At 39.6% G+C, this 17,500-nt stretch overlaps 2 protein-coding genes across 6 annotated transcripts in view; one reads left to right on the top strand and one right to left on the bottom strand.

The window, feature by feature from the left end:
- LOC148895833 (adhesion G protein-coupled receptor D2) overlaps nucleotides 1–17,500 on the top strand; it is a 100,062-nt gene that overhangs the window by 68,861 nt on the left and 13,701 nt on the right. For 3 of the 5 annotated variants that reach the window (XM_089000248.1, XM_089000247.1, XM_089000246.1), the window contains one exon: nucleotides 13,037–13,174. The exons of 1 other annotated variant lie outside the window; for it this stretch is intronic. In XM_089000248.1, the coding sequence (XP_088856374.1) occupies nucleotides 13,037–13,153 (117 nt within the window). In that variant the 3' untranslated portion in view covers nucleotides 13,154–13,174. Of the gene's footprint in view, nucleotides 1–13,036; nucleotides 13,195–13,229; nucleotides 13,286–17,500 lie in introns of those variants that run through there. One more of the 5 variants, XM_089000242.1, reaches the window with a different exon arrangement.
- The window catches only part of nr5a2 (nuclear receptor subfamily 5, group A, member 2), a 57,260-nt gene continuing 55,567 nt past the window's right edge, over nucleotides 15,808–17,500 (bottom strand). The window contains exon 7 of the mRNA XM_089000250.1: nucleotides 15,808–16,055. Coding sequence (XP_088856376.1) covers nucleotides 15,808–16,055 — 248 coding nt within the window. The remainder of the gene's footprint in view (nucleotides 16,056–17,500) is intronic.

Below are 17,500 nucleotides of genomic sequence, written 5' to 3'. Positions count from 1 at the left end.
GACTTCCTGTTTATGTCTGAAAGCAGAGCAAGCCAGTTGTCCCTTGCCTCCTTCACTGTCTTCATCCCCTAAAAGTGACACCAAGCCTCCTCATGAAGGATGTAGCGCACACCCCTTTTCCTAAAAAAAAAAAAAACAGTTCATCCAGTACACCTTTTCAGTGTTATTTAATTTAAAAACAAAGTTATACATAAATACACTAGTTTCCCTTCTATTATAACCACTTTCTAACTGCCAACCTGTATAAATTATGGTTTGTAACAGTATTTTTGCTGGAATGGTGTTCTAGCGAGATCATTGACCTTGGCCAAGTCCTAATAATTCTCTCATTCAACAAAAAATATATTGCCCCTCCCCATACTTTTGCAAAATGAAGCAGATTTCTCATTAACCCGCACCCAAATCAAAGTTGAAAACCTGCATTTACACGTCTGCCTTTTTCTTCTCCAGACTCACCTACGTGCAGTCAGGGGAGGCAGGTGAGGCCGTGCCTCACCTGTCATCATGGAAATATCAAATGAAAAAAAAGTTAAACAGTTATATGTATTTAATTATGTGTACTTTAAAGTTCTTTTCCAATTAACTTCACCATTTTTTGATTTTTTTTTTTTCAAAATCGCTGGATTTTCATATTTACCATTCAAATACAAAGTAGAGACGAGTGGTGAGGCAGCAGCCGGCTGAGCCTCACCATGGATTGCGCAATGACTATGCGAACTGTGCTGGCTTGCCCTGCAGTGAGACCTCATTGCTGTCCCTCTGCATATCGCTCTTAAAGTGTTCAAACACTTTTAACATATGAACTAAATTTCTACAGTTTAGCTTGTGTATATAATGTATAGTCACTGTAGATTATAAACACTGTACGATAGTGTTTATTTTATTTTTATCAAGACAAACAAAAACACAGTTCTCCTGCCTCATGACATGGGGCGCTGGTGATTCTTCTTGCGACTCCTCGGCTGCAGAATAATAGAATGAGTGATAGCAAGCTACAGTAAACAAGTTAGCAAGTTAAGTGCAACCATCCAGTCATTTTTTCGTGTTGCTTGGCCTCATTTTCAGAATAGAGGATTACATATCTAAATTGAACGAATTTTCTAAATTGGATTTTCAATCGAAGCATGAGGAAGACCAACACCGGACTGTTTAGCTCACAAACGGTGAGGGATGGATATAAATCTCCTGGACAGCTTCTCAGCTTTTTGGCCCAGAAGGATCTCATTGAAACTATTCGTGAGGCGACAAAGTTGCTCCAGCTCGTGTTCACTCTTCTACCTACTACAGCATCAGTGGAGCGGTCATTCTCAGCACTGAAAAGACTGAAAACATACAGTCAGAACAGGACTGATCAAGGCAGTGATCTCCATTGAGACAGAGACTTTTAAAACTCAAGAAAGATAAGGAAGTCTTCTACAAAGAAGTTATTGATGCCTTTCTTCAGACGGAGCGGCGCATGGACTTCATTTATACGTAATGGTAACACAATAATAACGTTTTTTTAATTATTTTTTTCTATGCTACAGTTTGTATATATGAAGAATACCATTTTAAACAAAAAAAACATGAACAGTTGCCAATCAAATGGTGAATAAGCTCGTTCACCATTTCACCGAGTTCATATGTTTGTAAATCTGACTGTGATGACGTCAGTGCCTCTCCAGCCATGAACCTCATCCCACGTCACTGTCCAGACTAGACGACACACATCATTCCAATATACGGTTTTTTTCTTTTTTTCTTCTTCTCCCGCCCGGACTTCCTCCGTTTGATTCATAACAGCCAGACGAATTGGCTATGACCTGGACAGGTTTGTGTTGAGACTCAAGCCTATAAAGACCGTGTTAGCTTGCTGCTGTCTGCCACTCCAAACTCATCCATACTTGTCTGGTATTGATCAAGCTGATGACCAGCGCTTCAGTGTCTATGCTCCAACATCACACAGCTTCATTTTCTCTTCCCTTATATGCCTCACTTGGTATCAGATCTGGAGCTTGGTCGACAATTGTCTTGTACCCATTTCCACTGCAAAGGTGTGTCAAGCCCCAGTTAACATGAGCTCCACTAATGGTGTTCCTCCTCCTTTTTCCACCATTATCAGGCGTTAAATAGAGAAATATTTTTTCACAACATAGTTTAAAATATTTTGGGAGGGGTTCTTTTATATTTCTGCGTAATTGCCATCATCAGCAAGACAGATTCATTGAAGAGACACTTTTCATCATCAACAACAACCCCCTTTCCCCCCAAAAAAACAATTGCAAAATAAGAATGCTTTGATTTTTTTTTTATATAAAACAAAATGATAAAGTGCATTGTCTTTCACACCTTGGTTCCACTACTCCAGGGGTGCTCATTACGTCGATCGCGATCTACTGGTCGATCGCGGAGGTAGTACTGGTCGATCGCAGCGTGACAGTAAAAAAACATTTGTCAGCCTATCAAACGTCCCGTCACTGGATTGACATACAGGGCAACCATTCAGATGACAACTGAATTTTTCCTTTAGGACGCCGTGCGTGCGTAAACAACGGCGCTAAACACAGCAAAATTTACAAGCTAGTCAGCGATTTACCTCAGGTTTTAAGCCCTTGCTAAAACATGGTGATCAAAATGAGTGAGAAAGATGGACCAAGTAAGGGGGCAAAACATATTACTTTCATACGAAATGGGAAAATGTGGAGCGCCATTTGCGGACTGTTCATGGAAAATACGACATTGACTTCCCGCCGAAAAGCCAGCTGAGAAAGAGAAAGGTGGACGAACTAAAATCCCAGTTGTCCGGACAGCAGTCATTTTTCACTCAACATACTTCAAAAGCGAAAGCCGCCACCGAAGCATCGTTTCGGGTGAGTCACGCCATCGTTAAAAACAATAAGTCCTTCCAAGACGGAGAGATGGTAAAAGAAGCATTCGTTGAAGCAGCTGACTCCTTGTTCAGAGATATTATCTTCAATCAAAGCTCTGCAGCTGTCAAGACATACAGCTACATGGTGCTGTGAAGCCACGGCTGAGGATTTAACCCAGCAAATGTGGAAAGACATCGGAGATTGTGAGTGTTCTCACTGCTGAAGTCCAGGGCTCATGGACAGTTCTGTAACTTACTCACACAGGAAAAGTACCCCAACATGAGGAAATGTGCTACCTCCTTGACTGCATTATTCGGCTTCACTTATTTATGTGAGTCAGCCTTTTCCTACATGAAGATCATTAAGTCCAAATACCGTTCCACCATGAATGATGAACATTTGGGAATGTGCCTGAGGCTGGCTGTCAGCAGCTACTGTCCGGACTATGCATCTCTGGCTGATTCAATTCAGTGCAAGTCATCAAAGTAAACTCAGGTAATTACATTTTTTTTTTAATAGTTATTTATTATGTTATGTATATGTAGTTATTATGTGTGTTGTGCAATATTGGCTTATTCAGTTATGCAAGGTACATCAACATACATTGTACATACAAAGAATCCTTAAAACATTTGAAAATAATGATGTTTTGCATTTTTGTCGTGGGTAGATCATTTTGACTAGGTGGTTTTTATAAGTAGCTCGTATGCTGAAAAAGTGTGAGCACCCCTGCACTACACCATCTCAAAATTCAAACAAAACCTTTCTGTGCACCATCAGCAAATTCCATTTGACGCCTTTTGAAATCCCTTGTTGACAGTGAGACAGACAGAATATGGGTGAAACATTCAAATCATGCAAACTCGCTTAAACCAGCTTTTAAGATTCCATGCACTTGTGTATGACCTTGCGGCTGAACAAAACATACCTTCAGGTAAATTCATTCCGGCATTCATTCATCTTCTGAACCGCTTACTCCTCACAAGGTTTGCAGGGTGTGCTGGAGCCTATTCCAGTTGTCTTCTGGCACAAGGCAGGGGACACCCTGAATCGGTTACCAGCCAATTTCAACTTAGGGAAGTAGCAATCATATATTCGTAGTGGTCAAAGGTTGTATTTTTCATTACCATGCTACAGTCTGTGATGTCACAATTTTTGACTTGACTTTGGAAATTTACCTTTTCTGTAGAGTCCTCAATAAGCATATAAAAATCAGCTCTATCCATAATAGGTATGGTCTGACTAAATAATCACAGTGGAAATTTGAGAGCAGCTGTTGGCATGTGAAGGCCTGCCAGCAAGTTGGACTTGATCCTCTGAAAGACAGTGGGATAACTAATAGTAGGCATGTTCGGAAAAGATGATGGATGAGGATCAAGCATATTTTTGAATATCTCACCCCACAAGATATGCTGTTTGTGTGCAACAACATAATGTTCACGATTACTTCCATCCATCTGTGGGAAGACACGTGCATAAATATACACTGCGGAAAGACACACAAAACGGAAGATGAATCTTTTTTTGTGTCATATCTTTGTAATGCAGCGCACCACATACTTGGCAGATTGTGTGCTTTGGTGTAAGCAAGTTGTGTAATGTCAATATGTAATTACAAAAAGAAAACACATTCCCATAAGGACTAAGTCAATAAAAAATAAACCGTTGACACTAGTTGTTGCAATTCTCAGCCATTATATAGCATGATGATCTAAAAAAAATTTAGCCATTTGTGCATTTTTTTGCCATCCCAATAAAAGGATATTAAGGATGTAAATTTCTCCACTGCGAGACTAATAAAGGCAAATCCAATCCAATCCAATGATGTTAATTGTATCTTTGAGAATGATAGTAAGCCTATTCAATCTGTGGTTAAAGGGCAGAGCCATAGATATATGCCTGCCAGTCAGTGGTGGGCCGTTAGGCCCTGCTAGGCCTTCTCTGCTGCCCTAAAAATACCTGAATAACAGACTAATGTGAATTATATTTTGTCTATGAATTCTTACTAAATAATTCCACATTGTCTTTCAACGTCCTTTCATTGCTTTTCCCCTGTTGTGCTGCTTCCAAATGTGTGTTTTCATATTCAAACATTTAACCAATCACATTTCAGCCATCATTTGTTACCAGGGACAGAAATCTGCCTGGACGACTTCACAACCAGTTCTGCGGGCCCTGGAGCATAAAAAAACAATGTCGATTAAACTTGCTTTAAGCAATCAGAGTTCAAGTTGGCACCCCAAGGCCTGCTGGAAGGCGCTAAAATGAGTTTTAGCAAACTGATTGGCTAGTCCCATGATTGGCTAGTGACTCGAAGAAATAGATTTAGTTGTAGATATAATGTTAGTCATTTAAAAGATGGACTTTTGAAGAATATATGGACATCATTAAGATTGGACGGCTCCAAAGCTAGTCAAAATGGCAAATAACATTGCAATTTTATGAGGTTATCATGAATCCACACGATCATACAAAAATTTGAACAGTTTAATGACAGTATTTCTAAAATTTCTTCAAATCACAAGTTCTTTCCTGGCCAATGAAGTGGACATGTAGTAATATCACACCACATTCGCAGCTGATCGATTCAGATTTAGCACTACTGAAGGCCTACCTGTGACCACTGCTGTCAGTTATTGACAATCACAATTGTAAATTGATCTTGTGCAAACTATCATAGATTTCCAATCTAGGTCAATGCAACTAAAAAACAACTGTGAAAAGTATCTGGGTCAAAATTCATTCTGGTTCATGTTGTATTCTTTTTTTCCGTACCCCACTGATTTCAACCTTGAACCAATTTTCCAATCACATTGACGACACACTCCCATCAACAGCATGTTTCACATTTATTCTTAGATGTTGCAATTCACATCAGGACAGTCAGCCGGGGCACATGGGCATATCCACTCACTGGATGCGATCAGTAAAATTGATCGGATACTCTTGTTTGTCAAACTTGCATCAGACTGCTATTTTATGAAGAACAACACGCAGTCCACTTTTGCATGCGGCACTTTCCATCAGACACGCAGCTACATAGCCGGCAAATACCGTAAATGTTATGTGTGGACGTGCCAAGGGCCACGCGTGTGACGGGTTATGTTGCCGCTCTCTGTTGATTACTCCGCTCTCCAGCGGTAGGTCACACAGATCAAGGCCACCGTTGCTCCTATGGGACTTCTGGTTTTATGGGAGGCTATTTGAGGCACACATCTCCAGTTCATTCTGCTGAATATAATTCCCCACCACCACCCCGCACCCACCACTGGTTTTATTTATTTTGGCATGAGAGAACATGGACTGACCTCAGACATTATTGTACGATCAAAGTTATTTCACCGTACGTCAATTCATATCTTTGTTTCATTGTGCTAATGTTTTAAACCAAACTTTTGTGTCTTGTCCGAGTTACACTAATGTGATAAATTATGATGCAGCGTTCCATACAACAATTTCACCAAGAACTCAAACTATCCCTTTGTTAGTATTACCACTCAAATATTTTGAACTAAAGATCAAGAACATTATGTGAGAATCATGAGTAAAATTCATAAACTGTGTTTCAAAGACTTAATAGCTCAAAGGGAGCGAAGTTTATTTTTTACTCCATCCTTTGCATAACTATACAAAGGCATGTTTTTTAATGTATTTTTGAATTGTATTTGCAGTGTTTGAAATAATGTCTGCCCAGTGGCCCGAGGCGTACAACTTTTACGTCGGGCGTACAACTTTCAAAACGTCTTGGCCAGGTGGCCAACAACTCCTTCAAGACAATTTTTTTTTCAAATGTTTGTTTTATTCAATAATGCAAAAGCTTTACCTTGCACCTTGCTGATTGCTTGTTTCGGACTATGCCGGTGCAGCGTATGCAAATTGACAATTTGCATACTCTGCACCGACAGCCAATCAGAAGCCTGTTTCATGCTTTGGACTATACCGTGACTGAAAAGTGTACTTGAGAGTTTTGAAAGCCGCTTAGAAAGAGGAGTCCACGTGGCTTTGAGCAGACAAAGCAACACAATCATTGCATTGTGCACCATGACGACAAACGACAAATGGAGCAAAATCTTCAACCACGGATGTTTACCATAAATTAAGCAAGGCAGCATTTGTGGTAGGTACTTCCTTAATTTAAAAAAAATCCTTTCTACTTCACAACAATGTTTTTTTTTTTTTTTTTTTTTTTTTTTTTTTTTTTTTTTTTTTTTTTCAGATTAGTCGTCTTATTGTGTTTCAAGTTGTGAAAAATGCGGCAAGCAACTTTATGGCCGGGCAGGCAACTTTTCAGAGTTGTCTGCACGGGTGACACTGCTATTCATTGCATAGGGTTATATTGTTTTATCTATCTATTTGACATGCACACGAAATTGATCCCCACAAACTATTGGACTGAGGTGTTTTTTTGAATGAATCTGCATTGGTATGGAGATTTTCACCAACATACAGTATATTTGCTGGAAATGTTGATTCAACATCAGGAGAAAAAAAACAAAGCAGCTGGGCAAGTGACCTCCCCGGCAGAGGCAATGAAGTTGTCTTTTATGACAAGGCAATTGTCTTCTCACTTTGACAATTGTGAAGTAATTGATTTTTCCTATAATTTACAAAATCACGCGCACAGAACTAAAGGAATCAGTGATGGAGCTTGAAGTGACATTCAGATTGTTGCTTTTTTGACAGATGCCACAGTACTCTTTGTCAATCCCAGGGGTTGGTAATTTTTTATATTTTATTTTATCTGTTTTTGACACATCAAGGCAAAGGTCAAGATTCTATAGAAAGTGAAATATTCACCTTCGCCGCTCAACCGAGCCTTGGCAAGATTATGCCTTTGTGTCTTGCTCTCTGCATGTGCCGGGTTATGTTTTTTCACAATGAAGTCACGCAAACACAGACAAAGTCCGTGTTCCTCTAAGTGTGTGTGTGTGTGTGTTTGTTTTTAAAAGACATCAGTGCAACGGTTTTAACAGAGCAACTCCTATTGAATTAGATGTTCTAACCCCCTGCTTGCTAAATGGATTTTTGAAGTGGCTGTAGTTGGAGGCTTTCAATTGGATGCAACCTTGAGTTCTTTTATATGAGCTCTGTAGGATTTAAGTGCTGGTATAACATGAACACTGAATGTGTGCTCCTTATTTTTTTGAAATTGAAAAATCTCGAAAGGCTCCCCCTATTGTGTAGGCAATTAATGGAATGCTGGCAGCGAGGTTCAGGTGCTTAAAAGTTGTATTTTTTTCCCTCCCTCTATCGCTCTCCTTATAATTACTGATAAAGGATAATCATCAGGGGGAGGGGGAGAATGCTGCAGGCTTTCTCTTTATGCACAATGATGTATAATGCATGCTTTGAAATGAAACGGCAGCGGCCTTCAAACCGTTGCGTTTCCCAACCTTTGTGTGTTTGTTTTGCGTGCTGCCGTGATGCTTTTGTGTCACAACAGTGGATGTTCCCATTAACAATGCTCACCTATTGATTGAATCTTTACATGTGTAAAGTTTGTCCATCAGGTGGGCAAACAAAAGGTACAACTGCCGCTATTAGCGATTTGAAAGTTGGCTAATTGGCTCTCTGAAGACTCCTGCTCTTTCTTTTCAGTCTCGGTCAGCCTCCATCAGTTTTAACAAGAAGGGAGATGAGGGATCTTTTTTTTGTAACATCTACTCAGTTATAATGTTTCACATTAGCAAGAAGCTTTTGATAAAAGTATTTAACTCATAGGCTTGTAAAGTAACAACACCCCCCCACTACATTTGCAAATTTGCATGTACAGTGGTACCTCGGTTCTCGAACGCCTCACAGTTGGAACAAATCGGAGTTCGAACAAAATATTCGAGATATTCTTGCTTCGTAGTTCGAACACCAATCGGTGTTCGAACGCCAATACGGCGCGTAAGTGCGTACGCGAGGGTGGGGTGATGAGCGGCGTACGGGTGTATCGCTCTCTCAGAAATTCTAGTGTGATCCTGACTTGAGTACTAAGATGTAGACTCTGTCCATTGTAGAACTGGGCTAAGCCTGGGCCCGTTTTCACTAACATTAAAGAATCAGAATCATCTTTATTGGCCAAGTATGTAGAACACACAAGGAATTTTTCTCTGGTCGAACATGCTGCACGAGTATCATCGCAAAAAAGTAGCAAATTTATAGTATATTTGGGCCTTTTTTTACAAGGCAGTGTAATGTAGTTCATAAGGAATGTAGAAAATAAACACATTTATCTATGTTAACGATTTCCCCAAAATTCCTGAAAAGGTTAAATTATGGCAATCAATTATTTTTGTTACGGCCGCTTTTTATTTGAAGGGGGTGAATTGTGCATGTTTCATCTCTCAAGGCATCACATTTTATTGTCAATGGATCCACTTTCTTCATAAATTGTCATTGTTTGGCAGATCCCCAGCAACCCAAAAATCCACTTCCGGTGGTAAATTTGTATTCCTCTTGTACCCTCATTTGCTGTTTGTGTCAAAAGCGTGCGAGTAAGCATGAGTGTCACGTTTAAAAGCTTCCCAATAACACTGGCCGACGCAACTCGGGGCTGTTTGTGTGATGGGAAGGAAAGCCTGTTTAGAAATTGACAGCGTTAAATCTGTGTGTGAGTGTGTGAGCTGAGTGTTATGTTGCTTTTGGCAAATTATTGATGTGTGTGTTTCCACCCTGCTCCCTCCCTCTCACCTTTTATTTTCCCCCGCTATCTGCGTGGTTATCTTTGCACTCGGTCAGTCAGGAGCTGATGTCCACCTTCGGGGACACACACCGCATGCATTTCTGAATATTTTCACCTGAGGCTGCACTTGTTAGAGTGTGCAGATAAATTCATATACATTATTTATACAAATTCAGGGCGAGTGAAGGCAGGCAGGTTGAACACATTTATGGAACAAGAAGCTAGGCTCTGCAAGCCAAACTCCGAGTGAGGGTTTGTAGAGCTGGCTACTTTCCCAACTCTAACTGACCGGCATGCGTTATACAGCATGATAACATATCTATCCCATGATCATTCAATCCACTTGTGTTCGAGAGGGAAAAGAAATAATCATTTGGGCAACCTGGCCAAATTGGCAAAAAAGGCACAATGCACTTTGCTTTGTGTGTCCGTTCAGAGTCTCAGATTCTGTGTTTAAATCTCAGCTCAGGCCTCTTCTTGGGTGGACTTCTCTTTGCAGATTTTCTTCCGGTATTCCAGCTTCAAATTTGATAACCTTTGCATTTGTGGATACTACATAAAAAATAACCCATTATTGTAAATCCTGGTTTATCTGTATGTTGTGTGGATGTGTTTGAATGGCAAGCGGTCCTGAATGTACCGCACAACTAAGGTGAAGTTAACTAGAGTAGGCTCAATTTAAAGGACAACCGACGTCACTTTTTTGTTTTTTAACTGACACCAGAAAAACGTTTTATAGCATCTAAAATACCCAAAACACACAGTGTGATATTTTTAGTCAAATGCAAAACACCAATAAAAATGACTTAAAGTGTCCAAAATCTGCAAAAAATTAAGCTGCGAATTGGGCATTTTCAGAAAGTCCCGCCCCCAGTTCGTGACGTCACGCCAAGACGTCTTGCATTGCTAGTGAATCAAAACAATGGCTTCAGATTCGGAGAATATGCTTTCTTGTTCCACATCCAGTGATTATGAATATGATTCAAATAGTTCTGAAGAGGAAAGCATACATGTTTGCAATCGATTAAATAATTTATTTGTGCCATTTTGAGGCAACATTGGGAGACAATCTCTCACCCATAAAAAGAGGCACAAAATGGCGACCTCCTGTGGTCACCTCCGTTTCCACAGGCTGATAAATTCTTTATATGGCGCTTGGACGCCCTCTTGGATTGGATTGGATTGGATATGCCTTTATTAGTTCCTCAGTGGAGAAATTTACATTTCACAGCAGCAAAGTGATGAAAAATGAAAGTAGAAAAACGAAATACATGAGCTGCTGGAAAGGCAGCCACTCTCGCGGCGCCGTCTTGAAGTCAAAAGAACAAAAACAAAACTAAATAACAAATAATATGACAGCATAGAGACAATATGACAAAACAAAGACACAGAGAGACATTCATTCTTCAGGACTTGCTGTACCCTCTTTGTGATGACATGAAACAGTTCTAGATGAAAGGCTTCTGGCCTTCTGGCGGCTTTTGGGAGCAACACGAGGTTCCCAGACAAAACAATTACAGCAAAATACATTGACGTGATGGAAGGACCGCTATAATGCATCTTTTTTACGGTAAAGGGCGGTCCTTTAGTGACGACATATACGGACTCGTCACCAACTCAAAAACAAGACTTCCTGAATATTCAGCGCGAGTCTTAAAAAATAAATTAAAATAAAATATAGCTATATGCCGTGGAATCTTTGTAAAATACGCTCAGTAGAAGTCATTTGAAGCCATTTTACAAATTATGGACACAACTTGTCCAGAGACGTCGGTTGTCCTTTATGTATGAATATGCTTGGGTGTAAAGGTTTCTTCTGCCGTCATCTGTACTTATTTGAAGGTGTCGGACGTTTCCTTTTCATTGAAGGACTAGTGCTGTATGACTGAGAGCTTACACAGATGTATGAATATGCGTGGTGCATAGTGATCAATTACGGGCTACTTGGATGGTTTCACGTACCACATATTTTTTATTGTCCTTAAAGTGCGTGTCGTCATGGGGAAGGCCTGGTCAATCTCTATTTTTAGTAATAATTCCCTAAGTCTACAAATATCCTGTGACTGTAAAGTGTCCTTGAAAGTTTTGAAAGGCGCTTATAAATGAAATGTATTAGTATTATTATTAATATTATTATTATTATTGTATATCAGAATAAATATTATAGGTGAAGATGGTTTACTCTTTAAATTGTGGTTCTCATAAAGCAGATTTGAGACTCTCATCAATTAGTTGTATTAGTTTTTTTCCTAAATCGTTTCACGCAGTGAATCGCCACTAGTTGTATAGATACAGTACTTCTGCAATGTTTTCTATACAATTGTTATTTATATATTCATTTTGTGTTGTCATGTTATTTTTTTTATTTGTTCTTTTGACTTCAAGATGGCGCCATCCAGCAGCTCCTGTGTTTCGTTTTTCTACTTCTTTCATTCCTTTCCTCTTCCTTCCATAACTTTCCTTTGCTTCCTTCCATAGCTTTGCTCTGCGAGACTATTAAAGGCTAATCCAATCCAATATAAATGTTTGTGTAGTTGCTAAACGAAAAGACCAGGGGAAAAAAAACATCTATTTGAGATCATATGTTTGTTATTGCCACAATGGCCACAGTTATAGACTTCTACTATGATAGTGGACCACCCAGCACAATATATACAGTAAAGTCTCGTTATATCGATATCGGATATATCGATAGTCCCGGTTATATCGATACTATTTCTATGCACGCACGGAGAAAATTACATGCAAACAGGGTCGGATATATCGATAGTCCCGGTTATATCGATATTCTTTCGGACTCCCTTGAATATCGATATAACGAAACTTTACTGTATATATATATATATATGTTTTACCTTGCAGTGTAGGCAATTTGCTTTTATATCATCCATTAGCAACCTTACCTTTTTGATTTCGTCACTTGTTTCTTTCACCTTCACCTTTCAGCTGGAGGTAGCAGAGCTGAAGATGTTGAGGTTTTCTTTGGGAGTGACCAGGTTGGATAGGATCAGGAATGAATAGATGGAATTAGATGGACAACTCATATTAGAGGCTTTGCCGAGAAAGTCAGAGAGGCCAGACTTTGATGGTTTGGACATGTCCAGAGGAGAGAGAGTGACTATATCGGGCGAAGGATGCTGAGTCTTGAACTAGAAGGCAGGAGACCGAGAGGAAGACCGAAGAGGAGGTTGATGGATGTGGTCAAAGAGGACATGAAGGTAGCTGGTGTGACAGAAGAGGATGCAAAAACCCGGGATAGATGGAGGACATTGATTCGCTGTGGTGACCCCTGAGGGGAAAAGCCGAAAGGAAAAGAAGAAGACTTGTTTATTTCACCTTAGCCTGATATTGGATAATATGACTTAAAGGTTGTCGTGAAGAACAGTCGATTAAAAAGAAAAAAAAAAATAAGTATGTTTTATGTGGTACACTGTGGTACAGTCTAAAGTGTACGTGCTGATAAACCACCTGTTGTGTTCTTAAATGCAAATAAACAGTCTGACCTCCTCCCATTCAGGAGCTCCCGCCTAAGCAAGTAGAGGCATCACCAGCTGGTTGTAGTCTTCACGTGCCCATGGAACTAGAGTTTACTGCTTCTTGCTTCTCATCTAGAAGACCTTCAACTTTATCATAGAAAGGGCATGACAACTCAAATGAGGAAATTTGTGAATGAACAATGATGTTGTTGCATGATTTTTTTTTGTGTCTAAGCATGCCTGCGTGCGTGTAATTGTTGTTTCAATTTTCAACCATGGCCTGAACTTACCTAGTTCAGGCCATGTGTTCAACATTCTCTAAAGCAGGGGTGTCAAAGTCGTTTTTTGCCGCGGACCACATTGCAGTTCCAGTTTCTTCTCTGGGCTCGTACTGAATTTGGAGAAGCCATTAGAAGGTTTCATCCACTTCTCATATTACATATAGAGCGCACAACAAATTGATAAATGGCTAGTTTTCAAATTTGAAGTAATACACAATGACTGTTATTGTGGTTTATATACGACAATTAGATTTTTTTGTTGGTACTTTAGCATCATGGAATTTCACAAGTAAGATTTGCTTTCGCGGGCCGATCAAAATGGTGTGGCAGGCCGGATTTGGCTTTGACACCTGTGCTCTAAAGGAACCAGAATACTCCCTTTTCCGTAGGGGCCCTGTGTCTCTAATGTAAGAGGAAGGATTTTTTTTACTATATGTGTGATAATGTCAAATACATTATATAACTCTTAACTGATCCCTTTTAATTGTCATCTTACTCCTCAGCTTGATGTAAAATGAATCCCGATGTACAACGTATGAAATGAAATGATTCCATAAAATGTGTTTTCACATACAAAAAAGTGCCGCATGTTTCAGTGAATGACAATGAATGATATCTCGTTCTAAAAAAATTACTTGGCATCTCAAAATGGGGAGCAATGTGCTGGAAATAAGAGGCCAGAGAAAAGCAAATGTGTTCTTAAGTGTTGTCTGTTTCAGGTTCTCCAACATTGCTCCACTAGTAGAATGAAAATAAAAATAAAATAACAAATTTTAACAAGGTGATAATGCGAAAATGTTTGTGTGTACAACGCTAAAACATACACGTACACAATCACATACATTGATGAAAAGGTTTCTTCTTCTACACTTCTATGAAGGTGTTGGACGTCTCGCTTTATATATATACTATATATATATTTATATACATTAATCAAGAGGATAGGGTAGCCTGTGCAATCTCTCATTTGTACTGATTCACGATGAAGTGAGGTGCATATATCACAGGCGTTCTCTTCAGACACTGGAACTTTCATGATGCGTGTCTGCGTGTGTAATGAAATCCTTTCCTCCAGTTTCAAAAAATCAAATAAAATAAATAAAAACAAGACCATTCTACAGTAGACAAATTTATTGTGGTGCTGAAACCTTACATCATGTAACACAAAGATGGAAACCAATAGATGCAATAAATTATCTTCATTTTTACGTGTAACCAGTGACATTCTGTACATCAAAGAGGTAAAGCACTGTAAATAATGAATAAAAGTTATACAAAAAAGTGGACCGACCAAGAAACTAAAACCTATACAGCAATACTTGAGAGACAATGAGATGTTTCAATCCCAGAAAATATAAGAAATTAATATTTTATGTGTGATTCCCCAATGATTTTAGTGTCTCACGACATCATTTAAGTAACGATTAAACGTCAAATAATAGCAATGTACACACAACAAAAAAGCAATACATTTTCCCCATGTCAATGATGTCTTTTTTTGTTTTGTTTTTAGGAAATCATTGTTTTTTGCAATTAATGCATCATCACAGTTGTCTCCCATATTACCACATCAATGTAAACACCTGTAATTCTTTTTTTGTCGTTTTACAACATTAATACTTCATTTGTATATATATTTGTACATATTTTCATTCACATCTGCACAGTTAGCTAGCATGGTAATGAAATAAGGCAAGACTCACATAACTGTGACAATGTCATCACAATATATTTTTGTCCTTTTTTTCAATTTTCTTTTATTAAACAATACTTATTATAAAGATGTCGTGTGTGTTTCCTTCTGCTGAAGCAAGCTTTGGTCTTTTAGGGCAAATGTCCGGCGAGAACCACATCCATAACCACAGTTTGTCTTGTTCCATTTTTAATGTTTTTTTTTTTTTTGGTAGTAAAATTGGAAAACTAAAGGTGTTTTTCTTGCAAGATAAGTGGAAATACATGATCATTTTTGCTGCTATTATTGACTACGTTTTTTTTAACATTCGACCTTCTAAATTAAGTACAAGGTTTAAAATGACTCAGGGTGGTCAAATAAGGGGACCCACCATATTATTTATGTTACTGGACTGGTATTGTTTAGATCATGGCAGGTCTTTCTTTTTCAGCAGTCATTTCTCACATTTTTGGTCAGGCCAAGCTGCCACTGCTGTATCGATGCGGTCAGTGATCCCTGGGAAGGGTCCATTTTTGTTGATCACACTACAGTACCAACCAGAGCGAAAAGAAAAGTCTATACACAAGTCCACGTTCCCAAGAGAAAACGTCTTTTGTTAGAGTCACTGTGGTTATCAACAATGAGTCCTTGTTTAGTTCAAGTGTTCCTCTTTGTGTCCTGTATGTTTGCCCGTCTTTCCCCTCGTTCATACTCGCACGCTCAGTTTGTGTGCATTGTTTCTTTACAAAGTTGTTGAGGTTTTACTCTGTTTTCCATTCTTCAATCGACTCAGGGCTGAGGTTAATTTGAATCAAAGCAGTCCATGCAACATTTGCGTTGCGGGGAATGCAGTTCCCTCCTAAGCTCTCTTGGCATGGAGCATTTCGATGAGCAAATTGTTGCAGGGCACGTCGCCGTTCAGGTGCTTGTAGTAAAGGTATTCTTCGGCCTGGAGGCTGATGGCTCGAATCTCTGGCAGCCGCAGAAGCAGCTGACCAAACTTGTCAGTTTGCTGCGGGTAGTTACACATGATGTAGTCCAACAGCGCTGCATTCACCTGCTCCTGGACGCTTTCTACCAGGTGGAAGTTCTCCAGGTTCTTCACATCTATCGACATAAGAAGAGACAAAAAAGTCAGATCCACATATAATTTCGCAAGCTTGAGTTTTCACTGCATGGTAAGCATACGCCATTAAAATCACACCCTTCAACAGTTCACATTTGGCCCGCTCTACCTTGTCACTGTAATTAATTGGCTTTATCACAACGAAATTGTGCTTTTAGGGTTATCAAAGCAACACTCTGATTTGCTCTGCTCTGTTTATTTTGCTCACAGCTATCTCATGGGACGGCCGTGGAAAAGGAATCAGGTGAAAGTACGGAAAAAAAGGGGTTGTCCTCCTGAGATTCAATCCCCGTGAGTCAATAAATTATGTAGGGCAGACTTATAACCACCTTTTTTGTTGCATCAAAACAATGTCATAAAATATAAGTGACTTTTCGAAGAAGTGAACATATGGTGAGTGCAACAAGAGCGCATGTGTTTTTGGTGGAGATTGTTGGTTCCTTGTGCAAATATATATTTTTTTTCTTCCAAAAATCCTATCTGTGTGTGCTGCTGTAAGCGCTTTTCATCGACAATAACAATAATAAGCTCACAGGGGGCCCCTGCACATTATTGCAAGACAAGTGGAAAAAGTGCTAAATGGATAATGGTGGACCACAGCACGGTGTGTTCTAGTCATGATCATGAAGTGCAGGGCTGAATATTATTTAATGAGATGGCACAACGACTATTTTGCACATGGTGTGTGTGTGCGCATGTGTGTGTGTGTGCAGGAACGTGTGCATATCCGTGAAGGATCATTTATTAATTTTCTTGACCTCAAGTCTGATGTGCATATGCAGGTTAATGCGTAACAACAGTCAGTTTCTCTTTGACACCTCCGGATGCACACACATGTATAATCACATGGTATGGACACATGCATGTATCCACGCACATGCCAACATCCCAATGCATGCACTTGATAGTTCTCACTTCTCCGATGCATGTATAATCAGACACGAATCCTTGGAAATACACACTGTTTGTCTTCCTGGCTTTCATTGTATTACTCTCTAACACACACACATGCTACGGGGGCTAAATCAACAGCGACTGAGGTCTAGAGTATGAAAATCAGCTCCTTAAAGGCACTTCCATCTATGATGCACTCTACAATGCTATTTGCCATCTGTATGCATGTGTGTGTCCGCTTTTGTGGTGTGCCGTGTGACTGGTGTTTATTTGTGCATGCTCACCGTGACCTCTGTGTGACATGATGAAGGCCTGAATAAGGTCAAGAAGAGCAGGAAAGGTGTGTGCGTGTGTGTGTGTGTGTGTGTGTGTGTGTGTGTGTGTGTGTGTGTGTGTGTGTGTGTGTGTGTGTGTGTGTGTGTCTGCGTGTGTGTGTGTGTGTGTGTGTGTGTGTGCATGTGGGCGTGTGCGTGTGTGTGTGTTTGTGTGCGTGTGTGTGTGTGTGTGTGTGTGTGTGTGTGTGTGTGTGTGT

The sequence above is a fragment of the Hippocampus bargibanti genome, linkage group LG07 (assembly GCF_051943395.1).
Source record: "Hippocampus bargibanti isolate YZ-2025 linkage group LG07, ASM5194339v1, whole genome shotgun sequence".
In the NCBI taxonomy this organism is placed as follows: Eukaryota; Metazoa; Chordata; class Actinopteri; order Syngnathiformes; family Syngnathidae; genus Hippocampus; species Hippocampus bargibanti.
The sequence above is the reverse complement of the archived record's forward strand: the minus strand, read 5'-3'. Positions and strand labels throughout refer to the sequence as shown.